The 16,460-nt window shown below is 37.5% G+C and overlaps 1 protein-coding gene across 6 annotated transcripts in view; it reads left to right on the top strand.

Moving 5' to 3' along the window:
* HNRNPR (heterogeneous nuclear ribonucleoprotein R) overlaps positions 1–16,460 on the top strand; it is a 37,585-nt gene that overhangs the window by 11,897 nt on the left and 9,228 nt on the right. For 5 of the 6 annotated variants that reach the window (XM_054720861.1, XM_054720862.1, XM_054720866.1 and 2 more), the window contains 3 exons: positions 1,501–1,614; positions 12,335–12,511; positions 14,267–14,402. In XM_054720861.1, the coding sequence (XP_054576836.1) occupies positions 1,501–1,614; positions 12,335–12,511; positions 14,267–14,402 (427 nt within the window). The remainder of the gene's footprint in view (positions 1–1,500; positions 1,615–12,334; positions 12,512–14,266; positions 14,403–16,460) is intronic. The other variant, XM_054720865.1, reaches the window with a different exon arrangement.

The following is a 16,460-nucleotide window of genomic DNA, read 5'->3' as shown; positions in this document are numbered from 1 at the left end:
CACGGACATTATTTTCTTTCCTATGATTCCCCTTAAATACCTAATATAATGTGAGGAAGGTTAGAAATTAGGAAACATGATGTTTCCTTTGTTTTTTGAAACCTGAGTATATTCACTTGGTAATTGCCAAATATTTTGAATCTATGCTATATGAGAAATTGTCTGGTTCTTCTTTTTTTTTTTTTTTTTTTTTTTGGTACAGTGAACTTTATTGATGGTGCACAACAAGGTAGGGCTACCTAAGCCCCTCCTCTTCTTCAGGGGGTCTGGGATGGAAACTGTGGTCAGGAGATTCTCAGTGTGTTGGGGGATCGATCTGGGGCAAGGATTCCCAGCAGCTGAAGGCCTCTTCCTCTTGCTGGGGCTGGTAGTCCAGGGGGCTCTTATTCCTTGGAGGCCATGTGGACCATAAGGTCCACCACCCTGGAGAAATTGTCTGGTTTTTAAAGAGCTTATAGTATAACAGGAATACAAAACAAAAGACCAAATAAAACAGGTTAAATTATTTGAGTACAATAAAAAGAGTATGAAGATGTCAGAAATAGTAAATGGGATAAGCTGCATGGGAGGTAGGACTTTAGATTTTCAATATATATGTATTTATTGATTTTGGAGAGGAAGAGAGATGGAAACAACAATGATGAGAGAGAATCGTCGGTTGGCTGCCTCCTGTACGCTCCCTACTGGGAATTGAGTCTGCAACCTGGCATGTGCCCTGATTGGGAATCAGATGGTGAGCTCCTGGTTCCTAGGTCAGCACTCATCCACTGAGCGACACCAGTCAGGCAGGACTTTTAATTTTTTTAAGGATAGAGAACACGTTATTTGAAAAGAATCACTGGTGGATATGAGTATGGTATAGAAAGGGAACAAGTAAAGAAAGAAGTCTAATTGAAGTAGAGGGGGTGCACAATGAGAAATACTGTGGTATGAAGTACGAATTGGTAACCTCAGGTTAGCTTACATAGACTGTTTAATAATCCTTGCCCCTATTTCTTTTTTTATTTTAAATATATTTCTTTATTGATTTCAGAGAGGAAGGGAAAAGGAAAGAGAGATAGAAACATCAATGATGAGAGAATCATTGATCGGCTGCTTCCTGCACTCCCCCCCACTGCGGATCGAGCCTGCAACCCAGGCATGTGCCCTTGGCCAGAGTCGAACCTGGGACCCCTCAGTCCGCAGGCTGACGCTTTATCCACTGAGCCAAGCCAGTTAGGGCAATCCTTGCCCCTATTTCTATTCTCGTAACAAAAAAGTGGCGAGTCCTTAGAGACTTAATTTGCCTAAAATTTTCCATTAAATGTATGGAAAGGAGAAGTAAAATAAAGCGGGAGCAGCATGTGTGAGGAACCAGTGTGAATTTAGTCTTTTTTTCTTTTTTACCTAATTATAAAATACATAGTCTTAACAGGTTGGAGTACCTTTTGGAAAATATTAATATACTGATATTTGTGTGATATTTAATATTCAAGTATAAACATGTATAATTACCTTTAGGCCTTGCTTGAGAGGACTGGTTATACTCTGGATGTAACCACAGGACAGAGGAAGTATGGTGGTCCTCCACCAGACAGTGTGTACTCTGGCATGCAACCTGGAATTGGAACAGAAGTAAGTGTTCTTCAGCTGTTTGCCAACATTTTTACAGTTTATAGATTATTCTATCTATTGTGCACGTAGGAAAAATACTTGATTCTTTTTAAGGTTAGCTATTATTTTTTTGGATATCCATCTGTGTTTTGCTGCCATTATAAGCGAAAATAATTGTAACTGTTAGATACCCAACTACTTTGTAAGGGAATGTAGAATTCTTGGATCCAGCTGTTAAAACTATGCAACTAGCAACCCACCATGGATTAGGTGCTTGCATGAGGTTATTAAGGATAAATAATTGCTATATTCTGTTTTTGGTTTTGCTTTATGTCTAATTTTGAACAATGTTTGTCCTCCCTCTTGACCCTTTTCCCCTCCATCACATAGATGGTATTTAATATTTACTGAGAGATTTATTGATGGGAGTGGGTTGCACAAGGGAAGGATGTGGAAAAGTTGAGCACATTGTTTATACTTGGAACAAAGAAGTAATTTGTCCTCCATCTGTGCCTTGCTAAAAGTTTCTTCATATCCCTTTATGCTAATTATTTAAAAGGAGAAAAAACTGGAAAAAATATTCTCTGGTGAGGATTAACAAAAACAAAAAACCCTAAATTACTGCGCTAGCTGGGTAGTTCATTTGATTGGAATGTCATCCTCTGATGGATCAAGGTTGCAGGTTCAATTCCTGATTGAGGTCCATACAGGAATCAACCAATGAATGTGTGAGGAGGTAGAACAAAGAATTGATGCTTCTGTCCCTCCCTCCCTCCCTCCCTCCCTCTCCCCCCATTCCTCTCTCCCTCTTTCACGCTCTCTCTTTCCCTTTCTGTCTCCCCCCACCCTCCCACCCTCTTTCTCAGAAATCAATAAATAAAATTTAAAAAACTAAATTACTTAATAATGTTATATAATTATTGATAAAATTGGAATTGGGACTCAACCATCTACATTCCTCATAGGATCAAGTGTCATTGAAACATAATATACAAGTAAATAGTAATTTGGCCTTTTTTTCACTTTTGTACTCCCATAACCCCTTTGGTATCCTTTATCTTCTTTTTTTAAAAAAAATACATTGTATTGATTTTTTACAGAGAGGAAGGGAGAGGGATAGAGAGTTAGAAACATCAATGAGAGAGAAACATCGATTGGCTGCTCCTGCACACTCCCCACTGGGGATGTGCCCGCAACCAAGGTACATGCCCTTGACCGGAATTGAATCTGGGACCCTTGAGTCCGCAGGCCGACGCTCTATCCACTGAGCCAAACCGGCTAGGGCTTAGTGTATTTCTTAGGAATAAAAATTAAATCTATATAATACTGTTATGTTCTTCACAACACACAATACAGCCTGGTGTAAATTTAATTGGTTGTATATATTTCATAATTATAGAAATGAACTTTTTTGCCCATTAGATTGGTTTCATTCATGGAGACTTGTTTTATCTTTGCTTTACATAGATAAGGATTTTACTAGTACTCTTAAGATTTCACTCAAAGCATTTGAATAATGTATTAGGAAACTATTTTGAGTATCCAGTTACAAACAAATAATTGGTGTGCTAGTTATAAAACATGTATCATTCTCTTATATAGGAGAAATGCATTTTCCTATATGTTAGGTATCATTACATACAGCAGATATTGTAGCAAAATCCCTATATGAGATCACCAGCCTAAACCCCTCCTGTCAAGTGTAAAAAGTATAAAATCGCAATGTAAAATTTTGGATTCCTCCCATAAATTTAGATTTCATGAGATTTGACCTATACTTGTTAAAAATTAAAGTTTTGGAAAATTAGAAAAAAAAGGTGTGTGGGTGTGTTTTTTTCAATTACAGTTGACAGTATTTTATATTAATTTTAGGTGTACAGCAAAAAAAGTAGATTTTTAATATAGATTTAATACATTGGTTTCAATTGGTCTTTTTTTTTTTTTTTTTTAATCCTCACCCAAGGATATTTTTTCCATTGGTCTTTAGAGAGAGAGTGAAAAAGAGGGAGGAGAGAGAGAAGCATCGATAATGAGCTCATATCAACTGGTTACCTCCCTGACGGGCCGAGATGGAACCTGCAACTGGGAAGGAACCTGAAACCTCGACTTGACTGGGAATCAAACCCTCGACCCTTTAGTCCTTAAGCCAGTGCTCTAACCATTGAGCAACCACGACCAAGGCGCTAATTGGTGTCATTTTTGATGCTGTGGGGGTTTAGTGTTCTTGTTCTTTTATGTTTCATTAGTCATTAAAATATTTTTAGCTCTTGATTGAGGAAGTTGAAATTAGGGTCAGTGCCTAAGATTTGACAATATTAAAATTAAGTTATTCGAAGACTGTCAGGTTTTATCTTTGGATAAAATCTGTAAATTAATACTATAAATGAGCACTCATTAATAGAAGTTGTTTCTAAGCATTTCCTATGTTGAGAAATACACAAGAAAGATAGGTATTCATTTCATAATGTATTTCTTAGTGTGCCTTGACTTTCAGACCTAGTCTGATTATGATATCTTTATATTCTTCAGCTGGTATTATAAAACTTTTGAGAGCAAGTTCTGTTTTAATTTGTTTCCATTGATAAAAATGTAATATCCATGGAGATCACGCTGTCTGTAATAATAAAAGCATAATATGCTAATTAGACCAGACGACCTTTCGCATGAAGCTAAGGGGGCCGAGGCAGAGGCAGCTGCGGTGTGGGCAGTGGGAGCCAAGCCCCTTGCATGAATTTTATGCATCACGCCTCTAGTATATAATAAACTCCTATTTGTTTAAAGTGCATAAGCACTGATGTTCTATTTAGGAATTCAGAGGAAATTGCAGATTGAGATATAATTCTTTGATTTCTTACTAATGGAAATGTTACAGAACCAGTGACAGAGACCTAAAAGTATATGACTTTGTAGCACGTGAATTGAATTATATATGAAGAAAAGCTGCTGTGTTTGCAAAATAGCAAATAGGAACTGGATAATGAATGAATCCCAGTAGATACTCAAAAGACTTTGTTGAGCTGCCTGTTTGCTTCTGTTGATTGCTTCCGGAGCCTCAAAGGACTTCCTCTATTACTGTTGAAGTATTTGATGGATAGATAATAGACAGCCAAAGTTTTTTCCAAGCCTTGATGCCAAGTGAGTAAAGGAATAATTGTTATGGTATTTGTCAGATTCTATTGGTTCTGGATTGGGGTGGAGGATAACTGAGTGATTACTCTGAACAGTTCATAGGGAGCCCAAATGGCTCAGGGATCAACCATTTAATAAAAGGAAAACATTTTTATTTCATTTTAGTTAATTAAAAATTGGAGTTTAAAAAACTTTAAAAGATGTGATGCTTAATTTATTGTGTTTTTAAAAATCCTCACCCGAGAGCCCTAGCCGGTTTGGCTCAGTGGTAGAGTTTCTGCCTGAGGACCAAAAGGGCCGGGCTTCAATTCCGGTCAAGGGCACTTATTTTGGTTACTGGCTCCTCCCAGGCCCGTGCCCTGGTCAGGACTCATGTGGGAGGCAACCAATTAATGTGTTTCTTTCACATCAGTGTTTCTCTCTGTCTTTCCTTTTCTCTAAAAATCAATGGGAAAATATACTTGGTTGAGGATTAACCAAAAAATAATAATAATAAATCCTCACCCGAGGATATGTTTTTATTGACTTTTTAAAAGTATTTATTTATTTATTTATTTTAAAATATATTTTACTAGAGGCCCAGTGCACGAAATTTGTGCACGGGGGTGGTGTGTGTGTGTGTGTCCCTCAGCCCAGCCTGCACCCTCTCCAATCTGGGACCCCTCGAGGGATGTCCAACTGCCTGTTTAGGCCCGATCCCAGTAGGATCGGGCCTAAATGGGTAGTCGGACATCCCTCTCACAATCCAAGACTGCTGGCTCCCAACTGCTCGCCTGCCTGCCTTCCTGATTGCCCCTAACCGCTTCTGCCTGCCAGCCTGATCACCACCTAACCACTCCCCTGCCAGCCTGATCAGTGCCTAACTGCTCCCCTGCCAGCCTGTTTTCCCCTAACTGCCCTCCCCTGCAGGTCTGGTCACCCCTAACTGCCCTCCCCTGCAGGCCTGGTCCCCTACAACTGCTCTCCCCTGCAGGCCTGGGTCCCCTCCAACTGCCCTTCCCTGCAGACCTGGTCAGGGGCAGTCATCTTGTGTGTTGGAGTGATGGTCAATTTGCATATTACTCTTTTATTAGATAGGATTGATTTTTTTTTACAGAAAGGAAGGGAGAGAGAGAGAGTTAGAAACATCGATCAGCTGCCTCCTGCACACTCCCTACTGGGGATGTGCCCGCAACCAAGGTACATGTCCTTGACTGGAACGGAACCTGGGACCCTTCAGTCCGCAGGCTGACGCTCTATCCACTGAGCCAAACCGGTTCGGGCTATTATTATTGTTTTAAATATATTTTTATTGATTTCAGAAAAGAAGGGAGAGAGAGATAGAAACATCAACGATGAGAATTATTGATCAGCTGCCTCCTGCACACCCCCTACTGGGAATTGAGCCCACAACCTGGGCATGTGCCCTTGACTGGAATTGAACCCGGGACTCTTCAGTCCACAGGCCAACCTTGCATCCACTGAGCCAAACTACTCGGGCTGTTTTTATTGATTTTAGAGAGGAAGGGGAAGAGAGAAAGAGAAAGAGAAAAAGAAAGATCAATGCATTGCCTCCTGTATGGGCCCTGACTAGAGATTGAACCCAAAACCTAGATTTGTGCCCTGATGGGAAATCGAATCTGCAACCTTTTGTTATACGGAACAGCACTCCAACCAGCTGAGCCACCCAACCAGGGCATGTTTTTTAATACTATTTAATTTTCGCCTTTTTAAGTTCTTTTAATGTTCTAAGCTAAACTGATCTTGAAATGAAGCTACCTCCTATTTCTAAGATAAATCAGTATTTTTGGCCCCCAGTGATTTATAATACTTATAATATTGGGTGCTTTGTTGATCACAGATTTGGAGATGTTTCTTCTAAAATAAATTAGTATTCTTTTGGAAAATCTAACATTCACATGATAGAGTACAATGAGCTCATTCTTTTGAATCTTTTCTGTAAAGTGATTAAATTACTTATACTGAAAATACAGATTTTTCATTTTAGGTATGCTTAATGAGGCAAACCTGTCTGGTTCTAAAAATATAGGCACATGTGTTATATAAGTAGTAATATAATCTGACATTTATCTTCCTTACTTTGTTGTGTGTCAGGTATATTTTCATAGTGCCACTCCATGTGCTCTTCCTTTCCCATGTATTTGTAATGGGTAGGGGGAAAATTTGGATGATGAACAATGTAATTATGAAGCACCATTGCATTGTGAAATAGAAATAATATAAAGCAGAATTTACTTCTAAGGACAGTTTTAAAATATTCAAATACAAATATTCTGGAATATAAAAATACTCCAACCAGAGTAGGCTACAGAGCCGAGCCACATTAAACAATTGCATTTCAGCCTAGGCCAGACGACTGTGTTGGTTGGAGTGTCTGGTTGGAGTGTTGTCCCATACACTAAAAGGTTGCGGGTTTGATTCCTGGTCAGGACACATACCTAAGTTTTGAGTTCAATCCTCAGTTAACCTATCTTCTCTCAAAAATGTTTCTCTTTCCCTTCCTCTCTCTCTAAAAATCAATAAAATAGATGAGAACTTTGTCAGTATAAATTTTTTAATGCATTTCAAAATTAATATCAATCATCCTTGTGTATTTCTTTTTTTTTCTCCCCCTTTAATCCTCACCTGAGGATATTTTCCCATTGATTTTCAGAGAGAGTGGAAGAGAGAGAGGGAAAGACAGAGAAATACTGATTTGAGAGAAACACGTCGATTGGTTGCTTCCTGAACTCACCCTAACCAGGGCCTAGGCCGGGGAAGAGCCTACAGCTAAGGTACATGCCCTTGAACGGAACTGAACCCGGGACCCTTCAGTCTGCAGGCTGACACTATCCACTTACCTTAGGACACCTTTTATCAGTAGCTTTTTTTTAGTGCTGTGCCCTGTTAATATTTATAGAGTTGACTAGAGGCCCGGTGCATGAAAATTCATGCACTGGTGGGGGCGTCCCTCAGCCCAGCCTGTCCCCCTCACAGTCCGGGAGCCCTCAGGGGCAGGAGGCCACCTGGCAATCAGGGGAAGGCGATGCCCCATCACACCTCTGCTGCTGCCACTGCTGGCAGTGAAAGCCTCGGCCAGCCCTGGTTACCTGAGTCTTAGGCAGCCGCCATCTGAGGCTTGCCGGCCCTGGGCGGCTGGGGGGCTGAGGGGACTGGGGGACTCGAGGCAGGTGCACGGCAAGGCCGGGGCTGAGGGGACTGGGCGCCACCATCTTGTGGCTGTGGGCACCGCCATCTTTGAGGGTGTGACAGTCAGTTAGCTTATTGCCTCCTTATTGGCTATGGGAGCTGCCATCTTTGCAATGGTGTGATGGTCAATTAGCATATTCCCTCTTTATTAGATAGGATAATGCAGGTTGGTATAGCTGAAGCTAGTGAGAAGTGGTCAGATTCTGGATATTTTGAAGGCAGATCAAACAGTATTTATTGATAGGTTGGATATGGGGATAGAGAAAGCAGCCAAGAATGACTTCAAGACTACTTACCTGAGCACCTGGAAGGATGGAATTGCCATTATTGAAATGAGAGGAAGGCTGTATTAAAGAGCAAATTAGTAAGATTGAAAGATAGTAGTTCAATTCTGGATATGTTATGAGATATCTCTTAGACCTCCAAGTATAGCTGTTGTTTGATCTGTTGCTTATATGAGTCTGGAGTTCAGGGGAGAATTTTGGTTGGAGATTGTAAATGTGGGGAGACATAAGCATCTGTATGGTATTTATAAACCATAAGGTTGGATGCAGTCACCAAGGAAATATGTGTAGATTAGAGAAAAGGTCTAAGATTTGATCTCTGCAGCCCTTCAACATTTAGAGTTTGGGAAGATGAGGAACTACAAGGGACTGAGAAGAGCAAGCCAGTGAGGTAAGAAGAACCAAGAGTGTAGTGTCTCGGAAGTCAGTGTTTTCACAGAAGGAAGGCTGGTTAATTATATCAAACTTTCCAGGTAAGGTGAGGACTGGGAATTGACACTTGATTGTAGCAAGGTGGATGTCATTAGTTGACTTTGACAGGAATGGTGGTAAAAGCCAGATTTGGAGAAGATTCAAGGGAGTGGAAGATGAGGAATTTGAGATAGCAAGAACTTACAGGCTTTTTTTGTTTTGTTTGTTTGTTTTAGCAAGTTTGCTACAAAGGTAGCAAGAAATGGGATAATAACTAGAAGGTATTATAGTCAAGATATATTTTTGTTTAAATATCAACGAAGAAATTAAAATGTATTTGTGTGCTGATGGAAATGATTCATTTATAAAATGGGAAATTGATAAAATTGTTGCTGGTCCATGCGTCCTTGAGTAGGAAAGGGGTTGGGATCTATCCAGTTAGTGCGAAGTTAACAGTATGAGGTAGATGCTCATTCATACATCTATTCAAAGATGAGCACCCACTGTGTCCAATGCTGGGAATAAAGTGAGGAACAAGTTGTGAACTCTCCACTCACATGGAATTTGAACCCTCTTACTGGTGTTATTCCCAGATGGGGAAATTGAGATTCACTAATTAAGAAACTTGCTCAAGGTAACTAAAATGTAGATTTGAATTCAATATAATTTGAAACTCACTATTTTTTACATTTTTCCTACCTTCATAGCTTTGCTTTACTTTGCCAAGCCACATCATCCCTTTCTGGGATTGCCCTGTTAACCTGACCAGTCAGCCTATTTCCCTGTACACTCCATTTTCAATCCAGTTACCCAAATATTCCTTTTATTTTTTTTATTTTCATTTTTCCCCAAATATTCCTTTTAGAACATAAGTCATACCTAGTCACTTGTCTGTTCAAAGTTCTCTGATGTCTTCCCAACACAATTGGAATAAAACCCAAACTCCTAACCATGATTTAACTTAACCTTTGTCTCATTCTCAATACTGTCTCCTGTGTGGATGTTGTATTCTAGGAACTGGCCTATTTGCTCTTCTTCAACTATGTCAGTTGTACTCCCATCTTTTTGTTCTTGTTCCCTCACTTTGGAATGTTCCTTCCTCAGATTATTTACTTTATTTTCTCTCTTAGGTCTCAATTCAAATTTAACCTCCTTAAGGAGACCCTCTAATTAAAATACAGTTTCTTCCTCATAATTTTTATCCCTTTCTTTCCTTTATTTTTGTTAACCTTTAACACCTCCTAAAAAATATTGTTTATATTTATATCAGTAATACAAGCTTCATAAATACCTAGTCCTTGTCTGTGGTGTTCACTATATCCCTAGAACTCAGAAAAATACATGGCACATGAGTCCAAAGTGTATGCATTTCCATGTCTCATGAAAGGTTTGTCTCATGAGAAGGAACCAGTTGTCTGTATAGGCTAGGCATTATGCATTGGAGCAACTTTAAGCTGATACTTAAAAGATTAATTGGACCTGGATGAGAATGGGAGCGATTCAAACTATTTGAGATTTTTTTGTTTAGTTTATGGGAGTAATATTTCCTCAGTCACCTTGTTGGAGGAGCAGCAGAAATTATGTTCTTCCAAGAGAAATGGTGAAAGTTCAGAGGAGCCAGTTGACAAGGGTGGGTTTTAGTCAGTTTGACTTTTGAACAAGGAAACATTTGTTACAAATGTATTCTGTCTTCATAGTAGAATATTTAGAAATGTAATAAGGAAAAATACAATTAGGAAAGTTTTTTATGTATTATAACTACTATTGTATTATTCTGATAGTCATTCTTATCTATATATACATCTATATTCAAAAAACAAGTTGGCACCGCTAGACTTATTGATGACAATCAAGAGGAAATGTTTAATAGGCAGTTGGAGACACAGAATTAGGTCTTGGGATGGGGATCTGGAAGATGACTGTATAGTTGTAGGCTTTGGGGATAAGATCTTTTTAAGTGAAGAAAATACAGTGAAGTATTGTAGAAACAACTTTGGGAAACATGTAGGTAGATTGAAGGATTGCCTTGGAAAGGATAGAGAAATAATTAAAGATAAGAAGATCAGGTTAGTGTAGGATTCTGAAGATTTAAGAGGATTTTCAGAAGGTAGTATCACCAGTCTTGATGCTTGTTGAGGCAAGGATGGTGAGACTGAGAAAATAAAATTTGGTCATTAGACGTTCACTAGTGACATTTGGGCATACAGTTTAGGAAGAAGTCAATTTTGGAGAGTTAAAAAGAGCATAGATGCTAAGTGCTTTCCTGAGTGGATTTTTCGTTAAGATGCTTCTGTAGGGATACCATTAAAATGATGCCTTAAATGTCTTATTTTTACTTCTCTGTGGCTGCACCAGTACTAAGCATCTAGTAGATAAATTGAAGAGAAAAACTGTATGAGTAAAATAAAACATGGGGGATGTATTCTAAGCATGTAAAAGTAAAAGGAAAGATATAGAAGCTAAAGTATTATTTGTTTGTATTTTGTTTAGCTGTGGGAGATTTAGCATGTTTACAGACAGAGGAAAGAACCAGTTGACAGGAAAGGAGGGTGTATTGAGCAAAAAATAGGAGAGTTGAAGAAATAAAGGCTTGTAATTATTTCCACAAGAAGGTGGTGAAAAGACGTGTTGTTTTATTAGGGTTAAGAAGTTAACCTTGGAAAAGAAGTAAATCTCTTTCTCTGAGGTATAAAGGAAAGAAGTAAAAATAGATGCTGAGAAAAGTTTTTAAGGTTGAGAGGAAAGAATATGAGGAAAGTAGTAACTTTCCCAGAAGAACTTAAAGTGACTGAACAAGGATTGGAGACTTCAAGAAGACAGAATTGGAGTAGCTGTTGTATGAGAATTATGCTAGATTTTTCAGAAGAAGACTTCCGGTTTTACCCAACAGCTGTGAAGGTGAATCCATTTTTTGGAAAGGATTGTGTTAGATTGCACAACTGTTATGGAGCTTAACATCAGAAACTTAATATCCAGTATAATTTTGACATCTTTTGGATTGCTATTATTCATTAATCAGGTTATTTTTCAGAATATGAAACGTTGATGTAGAAGAGTTTCACTAGACCATTTATCTCGTGCAAACACTGATTTACTCGTTAAGACTGGATTGCAAATATTTTAACATAAAGGATCATTTTTTATGTTACAGACGTGGTAGAAACTTGAAGAAAATTGTGTATGATTACTTAATTCGAATTTATCATTGTATAATTTAATCCTATATAATTTTTATTAAGGTAGAATACTAAATCTTTATATGGTGAAGAATTTTTTATAGACCCTAAAATATAATATTCTGGTAGAGAAAGAGATTGATTGAAGAAACCCTAGAGCTTTAAATAATAAAAATTTTAGATTGAGAAAGCTTGAGGAAGACCACATTAATCTTTTATTCAATTTTATTTTTATAAAAACACAGACATTTCCATGAACATACGTGTTCTTTATTCACTTTATGAGGAAAATAAATTATAAATATTCAAATTTTAGTACAAGTTTTGCACACTCCTATTTATCAGTTTCCATTATTCAGTATAGAATATTGTTCTATGTTGACCCGAAAGTCATTATAATAAAAATTAGGGTCAGTTTCATAAAATTCAAGTTATCCCATTGCTCCTTAACAATCTTCCTGTCCCCATCCCCTTAAAGAAAAGGCAGTTAGGCTTTATAGATCTAAAATCAAATGCTTACATTGGGATTCTAACACAGAGATTTTATTTCAGGTGTTTGTAGGTAAAATACCAAGAGATTTATATGAGGATGAGTTGGTACCTCTTTTTGAAAAGGCTGGTCCCATTTGGGACCTACGTCTTATGATGGATCCACTGTCTGGTCAGAACAGAGGGTATGCATTTATCACCTTCTGTGGAAAGGAAGCTGCACAGGAAGCTGTTAAACTGGTATGTGATAAAACAGATACCTACTGTCTAGCAAGTCATTATTTGAGAGAATTACCTCAGTTTAAAATGTTTGCAGTTAACATTGTTTTATTTTCTTTAGTTATTGTTTTGAATGTTTTTATGTTAACTGAGTTGGTATGTGGCCTTTGCTCTGTGTTTTCTGATTATAAAAGTAAAAAAGAAATGAGGATACCCAAGAATTAATATGTTGGAGAAAGTGTCCCATAATTCTAAAAAGTTATTAATAGAGCACGGCTTGTGTGCCTCAGTGGTTGAGTGTTGACCTGTGAACCAGGAGATCACAGTTCAATTCCCGGTCCGGGCACCCGGGTTGCAGGCTCAGTCCTCAGTGGGGTCATGTAGGAAGCAGTCCATCAATGATCCTCTTTCATCATTGATGTTTCTGTCTCTCCCTCTTCCTTCCTCTCTGAAATCAATAAATATAAATATATTTTTAAAAGTTATTAATTAGAGTGATTAGTATCTAAAATTCCATTTGAATATTGATAGAAAGGATGTCAATTCTTGCTGTTAAACTTTATGATAGGATTCTTAAAGTATAGTGAAGACTTAGGACACTGTCGCCAATTCAGGAAATGGTTCTGAATCTGTTTTTTATTTTTGTCACAGCCTAAATATACAATTTATTTTCTAAGTATATTCTTTTCTATATTTTTGTTTCCAGGTCATTCAATCTTCTCTGTCTTTAATCCTTCTCTTTTTTGCTATTTTATAACCAGTCTTCTATTAATTCCTTTTTATAGGGCCTTTTACTCTTCGTACTTACTTATGAGTAGCAGTAGTAACAAGTTTTGCAAATTAAGTATATCTTCACTCCTACTGTATTAAAATACAACCATCTCAGTAACTTAACAGTATCATTGTATTTTGACATAATCTTTTGCCAGATATCTAAAGCCCTCACCTAGTCTAGTTCTAGTCCTTCTAGAACAGTAACCTCTTTAACCAAGGCTTTTGTTTCATAAGTTGCCTCTAAAGTAGTTCTGCTTCTAGTTTGACCCAGATTTTAATCTTTGTTATGGATTTTTTTTACGGTTTGTTTATTTAATATTAAGTTTTTAAATCTTTATTTCCATGTTTTGGCAACATATGGATGATTTCATTTAATAATAACATGTCTTTTAGTAAATAAATGGGTAAGTAATGTTAAAGCATGAGAAGCTAAAGTTTATCAAGGAAACCATTATACAGTGATTTAAATAAAACATTTTATATCTATCATTTTATATATTTTTGAAAGTATTGTGTTTGATATGCAGTGTAAAACTTTATATATTTAGAATTCTGTGGTTTATATAGAATGTGAAGTTCTTCTAAATTTCTTTTGCATTGAGTAAACATAGTTGTTACTTTTTTTATATTATTATCTTGCCAATGGCTTGTCTATATCTGATTTCATCTCCAAAGTACTTTTTCTGAAAAAAAACATGGAAAAAAGTTTTTAGATAGATAAAATCTTAAATACGAAATAAGATAGTTTTAAAAATAAAATGAGAATAACTTTGAGTCATTTATAATATGGAGGAATAGTGAAAGTTAACAAAACCAAGTTAAATGAAAGACTGGCTGTAACAAGTTTAAAATACACATTTATATTATGACAAGCCTGAGGGAATTTGGTGAGTTCATGAAGCAAGAAGTGGTTGACCTTAAATTAATGAATATTTTAGATTGAGATCGGTTGTCCTGAGTTTGGGGTGGTTGTGGGGTGTCTGGTTCTTTTCTTCCTTGCAGTGTGACAGCTATGAAATTCGCCCTGGTAAACACCTTGGAGTGTGCATTTCTGTGGCAAACAACAGGCTTTTTGTTGGATCAATTCCAAAGAATAAGACTAAAGAAAACATTCTGGAAGAATTCAGTAAAGTCACAGGTAAAACAAAAATGTATTTAGAAGTTAATTTTGGGAAATCTGTGGTACTGTTTATAAGTGCAAAAAAAGGATGTGTATATTAATCTAAGAGTTTAAATGTCTATTCAATTTCTAAATTGCATCCCTTCTGCTTTTATTATTTTCTGGATTTTGCCAGTTTGATAAATCATTTGAATTTTTTAATATTTATAGTGGTTTGGATTAAGCATGTTTCCTCATATCCTTAATATCTTGAAATGCCCCCTTCACTTTCCCTTAATTGAACCTTGGCTTTTGCCAGAGCTTTTGCCCTGTGGTCTTCAAGTGAAGGCTTTCCCCTTCTGACATTCAGTGTACTTTAGGTCCAAAGGTATTAGGGTTCTTGTCCTCTTCCTGTTAGCTCATCTAGACCATATTTTTCAAAATTTGCAATTCTAAATGCATGGAATTGATTGAGAAGTACATTTTATATTACAATGTATATGTTTATACATTGGTCTGTATACATTTATATATAACTGAAACAAAATTTAATGAAACCATATACTTTTACTACTTTACATGATTTAGTCTGATATTTCCTTTTCTATTTCCATTTTTAAAATGCTAATAGAGAGCTACTAAATACTAGCTGTGGTTTAAAAAAACTTTTTTTTTAGATTATTACTTTCCCTTTTAAAGAAAACCCCACTATTCCTTTACATTTTTGTCATCTAGATATACTATCCTTTCCCCTTCCTTCAAGCTGTCATCTATTGCTCTTCTGGTTTCAATTTGTCTTATTAATTGAAGGTTGCTTCTGGCTCACAGTCTTCCTCTTCTGTCCTAAATTGACTTACTCTTAGTACTTTTACCATAGAGGCATCATCCAGTACCCTAGCCTCCTAGTTTTATGACCACCTCATCTTCAGTCCTTTACTTCAGCTCCCCCACATGCAGATCACATTCTGGAACTTGTTGCCCCAAATTCTAGCCACTTTGGAATTTTTTACTTCTAGCATCCCACATTGTAACCACTGCCACTATTCTATATAATAATCCTATATAATAAAGGGCTAATATGCAAATCGACCGAACGGTGGAATGACTGGTCGCTATGATGCACACTGACCACCAGGGGGCAGACGCTCAACACGGGAACTGCCCCCGGTGGTCAGTGGGAGCGCTGCTCAGCCAGAAACCGGGCTCATAGCTGGCGAGCACAGCAGAGTTGGCGGGAGCATCTCCTGCCTCCACAGAGGCGCTCAGGATGTCCGACTGATGGCTTAGGCCCGCTCCCCGAGGGCTCCTGGACAGCGAGAGGGTGCAGGCCAGGCTGAGAGAACCCCCTCTCCCCCCATGCATAATTTTCATGCACTGGGCCTCTAATTTATCATAATTTACCAACTCCTTTCTAGCTTTATATCCATGTATTCATTTTTTCAGCAAGTGTTTATCCAATGCCTATTAAGTACTGGTATTGTACTATCTGCTGGGATACAGTGGTGAATAAGAGATCTAGTCTCTGCCCTGTAGAGCTTACATTCTGGGAAAGGAGAGAAGATTCCCCACCAAAATTAAAGAAATATTTACACATTGTGGTAAGCACCGTGAAGAAGGAAATAAGGGATATTTAGGTAGAAAATAGCTATTATTGGGGATTTGATGGTTATGGAAGCCTTTTCTGATATGGTGACATTTCATCCAAGACATGAAGAATGAGAAGAATGTAACATACAAAGAGGCATTCCAAGAGAATGCCTGTGTTCTAAGGCAAGAAAGAACTTGGTATATTAAAGTGAATAGAAGGCCAGTGTTTTTAAAAGGTAGAATTAGGGGTAGAATTATATGAAATGAAGTAGGTAGGACTTTTGTAGACCATGTAAGGAGTTTGGATTTTAGTGTATGTAAAATGAGATGGTATTTGAAGGTCTTAAACAGGGAATAACATCTGTTTTATGTTTTCAGAATATTATTCCTATTGCTGTATAGATAATGGCTTAGAAAGGGGTAAAGAGCAGAAGCTTTCATAATGTTCAAATAGAAGATTGAGCAGTGGAGATGCAAAAAGTAGATTGGCTTGGAATTGGATAGGGGAGA

The sequence above is a fragment of the Eptesicus fuscus genome, chromosome 9, assembly GCF_027574615.1.
Source record: "Eptesicus fuscus isolate TK198812 chromosome 9, DD_ASM_mEF_20220401, whole genome shotgun sequence".
Lineage (NCBI taxonomy): Eukaryota > Metazoa > Chordata > Mammalia > Chiroptera > Vespertilionidae > Eptesicus > Eptesicus fuscus.
The sequence above is the reverse complement of the archived record's forward strand: the minus strand, read 5'-3'. Positions and strand labels throughout refer to the sequence as shown.